At 33.9% G+C, this 7,488-nt stretch overlaps 1 protein-coding gene across 1 annotated transcript in view; it reads right to left on the bottom strand.

The window, feature by feature from the left end:
• LOC107677110 (ankyrin repeat and fibronectin type-III domain-containing protein 1-like) overlaps nt 1-7,488 on the bottom strand; it is an 82,123-nt gene that overhangs the window by 72,171 nt on the left and 2,464 nt on the right. Inside the window, exons 2-3 of the mRNA XM_016471907.1 lie at nt 5,064-5,242; nt 2,903-3,126 (exon numbers count right to left, since the gene is read on the bottom strand). Of these exons, the coding sequence (XP_016327393.1) occupies nt 2,903-3,126; nt 5,064-5,242 (403 nt within the window). The remainder of the gene's footprint in view (nt 1-2,902; nt 3,127-5,063; nt 5,243-7,488) is intronic.

Here is a 7,488-nt window from a genome sequence, read left to right as displayed (position 1 = left end):
TATAATGTGTTGTTTTTGTAAACTACAAATAAAAAGATTTAAAAGGTTGTTGTTAATTGAAATAAAGCTAAAATATAAAATTAAATATACATATTAGCTGAAAAACTTAAATTAAAAAATATTGTCTTGGCAACTAACTGAAAATGAGTTTAAGTTGAAGTACTAAAATTACTGAATTGAAATAACCATTAAAGCTAAACAGAATAAAATGAAATACTAAATAAAAAAGCTCTAAAATATCTATTCAAATATTTTTTCTAGTAATTTTGGGGTGAAACATGACTTGGACATGTATTTCTGAGAAACAAATACATTTTATTTAGTCCAACCTGGATGAATGAGAACTGTAAAGTATCATTGCTGAATTTTACTTGAGTCACGTTGAGTCATGAATTAACATTAAACATAATAATTATCATGATTTTCTTAGCTCTAGTTCCCATGCAAACACAACTTTGAAGCCCAGAAATATATGCATGTGTTCTATAAATGTATAATACAGAAAACAATTCAGCCTTACTGCATCACCGTGCATTAAATACAAAATCTGATCAATATATGACAGATACCTGCCATGAATATCCATAATGAATTATTCAAACATCCTCCTGATGGACCTGCTGCAGATGCAGATTATCTCCACATGCAGATTAAGCACAAATTCACTAGAAGTCCACAGACTGTGTCCAATCATCCGTTACCAGCAGGCCATTCAAACGGGAGGCTAATGCAGAGCAAAAAGCTTTATCCAGCCATTTTCACCAACAAATCTCTGACTTTAAGCCGACAGTTGTTTTAAGCCAAAGAGCTGTTTATTCGTACAAATACTGTAACAACTAAGCTGTCTGAAAATAAAGTGTTCTGCAACCCTGGAACGATTTCTGAATGTGTCAGCATAGTGAAAATTATTAAACCATGCAGTACAGAAAAAAATGATAATCTGCTTACTGTAACATAACACTCCTACACTGAAAACGAAAGACTCAGGAGGAACAGAGCTTATAAAATACACATAAGAAGGGATGAGATGGTAGACTAGTTGACTAATCATTCAACAACCAAGTGTTTCAACTCTAAAATTTCCAGAAACACAACTTCTCAGACAGTCTAACCATCTCTGAAAAGCTGCATCTTTAAATTCATCCCATTTAAAGCCCCGCTGCTACAGCCATCAAAGTGCTTTTCTAACAAATTGACCGTTTGCAACAATAAATTTCAAGACAATTACTGTCTGACTTGATATTGCTTGCTGTGAGCAACATTTCTGTTTTTATACATAGCTTGTACATCGCCATTTTTATGAAGACTATGATGCTCTTGTGAGCTTATAGTTTTCTAGTTTATTTACCGTATCCTATTGAAAGGCTGCATTCAATGTATCGCTAAGAAATGAGTCTAATCCCTAAACCAGCCTAGTTATACAATATTAGACAGTCAGCCATGCAGATAGACATCTTACCCCTAAACACAGACGACTCATTAGGTCCAGGGAAGAGCCCATCCTGACAGTGAAACTCATACAGCGTTTGGTTTTGTCTTCAGCTTTCTGAAGCCTCTCCACATGTCAGGTAGCATTCGAACACCTGAGCCTCTATTACACGGCGCAGGCAGGTAATGAGGGCTCGACTTTCATGCTATTATACATACTACATTAAAGATTCATACAAAACCCTCTGTGTGCATTTTCAAACATGACTTTAAGGGAATTACTTCACCCAAAATGAAAATTCTGTTCTTATTTACTTTATGTAACGTTTTTGAAGGAAGTCTCTTCTGCTCACCATGGATGCATTTATTCGATCAAAAATACAGTAAAATTGTGAAATATTAATGCAAATTAAAATAACTGTTTTCTATGTGAGTATATTTTAAAATGTAATTTATTCCTGTGATCAAAGCTGAATTTTCATCATCATTACTCCAGTCTTCAGTGTCACATGATCCTTCAGAAATCATTCTAATATGCCGATTTGCTGCTCAAATATTATAACTTATTATTGTTGCTCAAATATTAAAAATGGTTATTATTAATAATGCTGAAAATATTTTTGCTGCTTAACATATTTGTGGAAAACATGATCTTTTTTTTCAGAATTCTGCTCAAATATTATAACTTATTATTGTTGCTCAAATATTAAAAATGGTTATTAATAATGCTGAAAATATTTTTGCTGCTTAACATATTTGTGGAAAACATTATCTTTTTTTTCAGAATTCTTTGATGAACAGAAAGTTCAAAGAACTACATTTATTTGAAATAGAAATATTTTGTATACAAATGTCTTTACTGTCACTTTTGATCAATTTGACAAATAAAAGTTTTTTCTTACTTTTTCACTTACCCTAAATGTATGAAGTAGAGCATCACAGTTTCCACAAAAGCATTAAACAGCAAAAACTGTTTTCAACATTGATAATAATCAGAAATGTTTCTTGAGCAGCAAATCATCATATTAGAATGATTTCTGAAGGATCATGTGACACTGAAGACTGAAGTAATGATGCTGAAAATTCAGCTTTGATCACAGCAATAAATTACTTTTTTAAATATATTAAAAAGGAAAAAAGTTATTTTAAATTGTAATAATATTTTACAATTTTAGTGTATTTTTGATTGAATAAATGCATCCATTGTGAGCAAAAAAGACAAAAATATTTCAAAATCCTTAATTAATCCAAGTCTCAAATATCATTTGCGTTTGCATTTAATTTCAAGTTCTTGTACCAGTTTGCATAAAAATTACTTTTGGGCGCTTCAGCGAAGGAAAACTTTAGGGTTCCACAGAAATAAATAACCACATAGAGATTTTGAACAACATGAGGTTAAGTAAATAATGGCTACATGTTCATTTCTGGGTGAACCGTCCCTTTAAAGAAATGAAGTTTCTTTACAACTACTTACAAACTTCCTCTTCAGTTTGACTTTTGGATCGGCGAAGCTCCTCCTCTCCGGCTGGGCGGGTTCGAACTCCGACTCTCCCAGGTGATCGTCGGCCGAGATGCTTTTCCTCAGATACGCCGCCCGCCGCCGGAAATGTGAGAACGGCGACTGAGAGCGCGGCCGCGGGTCGACGGCACCCGGAGCGACTTCGGCCTCGTTTTCATCTTCCAGCCGCCACATCTCGCCTGAGGATGGACAGACGGTACGATTCTGATCACACATCAGTCAAATATCACACACACGACATATTTAACCTTATTTCGCTGCTGGTTATTCCCAGGCATCCAGCTAGATCTGTTAACACGGGTGTAGACTCTCAGATAAGGACATTAGGGAGCTGTCAGGCCACTGGAACAGAGTTATTCATGTTTATTAGACTTGAGTCAGTCAAATCTGGGTCAGAGTTTCTACCAGATATTATGGCCCTCGTTTGGCATGATCCCAGCATAATGAGCACGTCAAACACACTGAGGGAGACGGCTGGGATTCGGTGTGTGTGTGTGTGTGTGCTGAAACGGCACCATGCTCCGCTGTTGGCGATGGCAGTTGCTAAGCAACTAGAATGGGGAGGAAGCCAAAGACTTTAGGTTTAACATTTGAGAGACAGTGAAAAAATCCTTCACAGAAGCTTTACACAAGAGCAGCTCAGCTGTGAGAATCAGGAGAAAAGCATGAGAAAGTGAGAGAGAGTGAGGGGGGGGTTGGCAGAGCAGTGCAGGCTGAAGTAAATATGGAGTACACACAGATGTAAAGTTCACACATGTTGTGAATGGAATGTGCCGCGTGGAAGCTTCCCGTTCCAGACGTCGTCCATTCACAACTACACTACACTGCCAATTCTGTCAATTCACTCTCTGTCTCTCGCTGATCATTTTGAATCACATTTTTTTTTTTTGCTCAGAGCAACTGAAGGGCATCTTGTGCATTCAGACGCTGAAAACGGAAAGAATTTAGAATTTCACAAAACATACTAGATCGTAAAAAGTCAGTAGAAAGTAATAATTATATGATGAAAATAAAGCCTATTTTTGGATCAATAAGAGTTTCTGCATTGACATTTTCATGACAATTTTAGCTACTAATTTTCATCACTGTGCAAAAAAAAGATAGAATTGACTTTGTCAATTGTTACTCTAAACTAAACCTATTAAAAATTGTTTGCATTAATTTAAATAAAATTATTACATGAATAACCTAAATAAAAAAAAGCTGAAAAATTAGAAATGTTATTTTGGCAACTGACTGAAATAAATAAGTATAAGCTGACGTAAAATGACTAAAACTGAAATAGAAAAACACATTAAAGGTAAATATAAATTATAAATATTAATACATATCATAAAAAAAAAAAATTCAAAAGCAAATAACAAAACTCTTAAAACATAACTTAGCATGAAAACTGAAAACATAAAAGTCAATTCTAAATCAAAATTCTAAATCAAAAGAATCCTAAAAGCAAAAGAAAAAACATGAAAGTCTATTTTTGGAATTTCTGCATTGTGGCATTTTCATGACAATTTTAGCTACAAATTCACAATACTATAATGTAAAAAAACAATTATTGTAATGTGAAAAATTATATATTATTTAAATTGTACAGTATTTCTTTAATATAGCAGTATTTGATTTACTACCTTTATTTAATTTATGCCTTTAATTAAAACAAAATAAATACATTACAGTAATCATAATGAATGTAGAATGAGAATCAACACAGAGAATAATTAGAATTATTTTATAGAATTTTATAATACAGAATGATTATTTTATAATTTAGCAATGTTTTAAAAAAACACAAAAAATAAAACTACTGGACTCATTACAGATCAAACAGGTTTAAGGGAAATGAAAATACTGAAAAAATAAATCATAATTTGGAAAATAAATAAATAAATAATTCATTAATTATTTCCATTTGATTTTGAAGTGAACTGTGAGCTTGACATGTTTTCATGAGATTCACCCAAGAACAGGAGCTTTGTTTTTTTTGGTTGCCACTTTACTGCTTTTCATCTAATTCACAGCAAAATCATCAAAACTGAGAGTTCAATAAAATTTGTTTTGCTAACACGGCTGTGCAGTGTGCAGTTTTAATAAATAAACACAAACACACACGCAATACCTGCAGGAGGCAGCGTACATGCTTCAAGACCACCAGGGCTGGAAGGAACACGTGGGCGCTGTTGACATTCACAAACTTTCTCCGACTGCTGCACACGGATGGCGGCGGGGGACTGAGGGATGCTGGGTAATGTCCTGGATTTGGCCAACAAAGGCCTCTGTAGCCGTCGCTCCAAAGACCTGGAACACAAACAATCAGAACCAATAACAGATTGGTTAAAATGCATGCATTTCTGAAATATACTCAATAATAAAAAGAAACAATCAATTCCAAGCAATGTTTTGCATTGCATAATATTTTACATTGTATTCATGTGTGTGGTTGTGTATTTGAACACTTTATTTGTGATGTTTTATATGAGATTATTTATGCATTTGTTATTTATCTATTTATTTATTGCTATGGTTTAATAATTAGTGCAGCTATACCTAATGCATGGAATTAAGTAGTTTTAATATGTCTCAAAACAACTTAAACATTTTGTCTTAATCACTGTGTAAAGTTTGCATGCATTACATGAACATGTTTGGATCGGTCTGCCTGTAAGGTTACAGTAATATTAAAAACATTATTTTTCAAGCATGCAAGATGGAGTGTAACAGCATGAGGAGATTTGGCTGCATTCGTGTGTGAATGTCTGGCAACGACGGAGCCGTGAATTCCAAACTGCATGAGGAAATTCTACAGCAGAATGTGACGGCGTCTGTCTGTGATCTGAACAGGCGTCGGGTTATGCAACACGATTACCATCCAAAACACTGGAGTAAATCAAAGCTACAACGCAAACAGAAGATGTTCTGCATTTATAAAGTCCAGATACAATAATCTCACTACAAAACATCCCAAAAACTACTGAAACACAGAAGTGATGAAAAGGCACAGCGCAGATGTGAACAGCAGCTGCAGAGCATTTGATTGAGGTCTGTGCCAGCAAATATACTTCACTATTGATCAAATATTAAGGGCTGCATATGGTTTCCCATCATTAGTGAAGCTCAGTTAAACTATTCATTTAATAAAGCACTGGCAATGCAAAACCGACAAATGTTACAATTTATGACATTAAATTTATAAAGATCATCCGGATCATATTGTGGACTTCAATTAAATTTGAAGTAATAAAGAAAATGTGATTTAATTAATATTCACAAATGAGTTTAATAAAAAAAAAAAAACAGGTTTAAGAACTAGAGCAGAAAATAAAAACAACTGACCATTTTCTTTGTTAATACATGCTCCTTATTGTGATTCATCAGTGCATGTTATTCCAAATGAAAAAATGAAAAAAATGTTTGTCTTTGTAATCTTTTACCAAAATGTAATAACTTGCTCTGCCTCTGAAACAGTTTCTCTCATTGGTTGACATCAATGTTTTTCTAACTTCTCCCCTGCAAACACCTGGCTTCATTCTGGTTTTTCTGAGTTTTCATGATTCCGTCAAATCAATGGAGAAAATCACATCCTGACCTACATTTTTTTCTAATTTAATACCATGTTTCACTTGTTACATGTTCTTACACAGACTTTAAAATGACAGAATTTGCAGATTTGTTATTAAGTAAAACTTAAAGCTAAAAATTATTTTCATTAATTGAAATAAAAAAATATATAAATTAGATTAAATGTATTTTTTTTCTTTTTTTTGCCAAAAAAAAAAAAAAAACATTATTGTAATGTGAAAAAAAATATATCTATGATTTAAATTGCACAGTATTTATTTAAAATGGTAGTAATTTGTTTTTCAATTACAGAAAAACAAACAAAAAAATCTGAAATATTGCCTTGGTCAAAAACCGAAATAAAAGGTTGAAGCTAAAGTGCTGAAATTACTAAAGCTAAAGCTTAAATTCGGCATGAAATCAAAATAGACTTCTTATTTTTTGATGGAATACTGTAGTGTTTATTATAAATAATTTATCCGTGCACTTCATTATTTTTTTTAAATTCATGTGCCCTCGTAATCTTTAATCAAAAACGTTAACCTCCACTCCCCCTCAAAACGACTCGTCTTCTCTTCCGGTCACGAGCTATGGCACAAGGGTGGCGCTAGTGACGTGAGGGTTAAACGCTGGGGTAAACGACAGGGGGAAAAGCTGAAGCTGATGCTTCACTTTATAGCACTGACACCAGTCATGAGGGAGTACGTTACCCCTAAACATTAAAAAGATATTAGGATATTACGACAACATTACTCTTAGGACATTGCAAACTAATTTTCATGAATATGACTTAACTTGATGGAGGACGCGCTCAGTCTCTCTCTCTCTCTCTCATGTTTTGTGCCGTTGATCGTCGTCGTCATCCTTAATAAATAAAACATTTATTCATCCTTGGGTGTCGGCTGTGAATCCAGTGGAGAGAAATCCCCCACCACTAACTGCAAACTGGCATTCAGATCTGCCTCCATTTTGTTTGCAACGCCCCA

The sequence above is a fragment of the Sinocyclocheilus anshuiensis genome, unplaced genomic scaffold (assembly GCF_001515605.1).
Source record: "Sinocyclocheilus anshuiensis isolate Anshui unplaced genomic scaffold, SAMN03320099.WGS_v1.1 scaffold392, whole genome shotgun sequence".
In the NCBI taxonomy this organism is placed as follows: domain Eukaryota; kingdom Metazoa; phylum Chordata; class Actinopteri; order Cypriniformes; family Cyprinidae; genus Sinocyclocheilus; species Sinocyclocheilus anshuiensis.
This window is presented reverse-complemented; position numbering and strand designations above follow the sequence as displayed.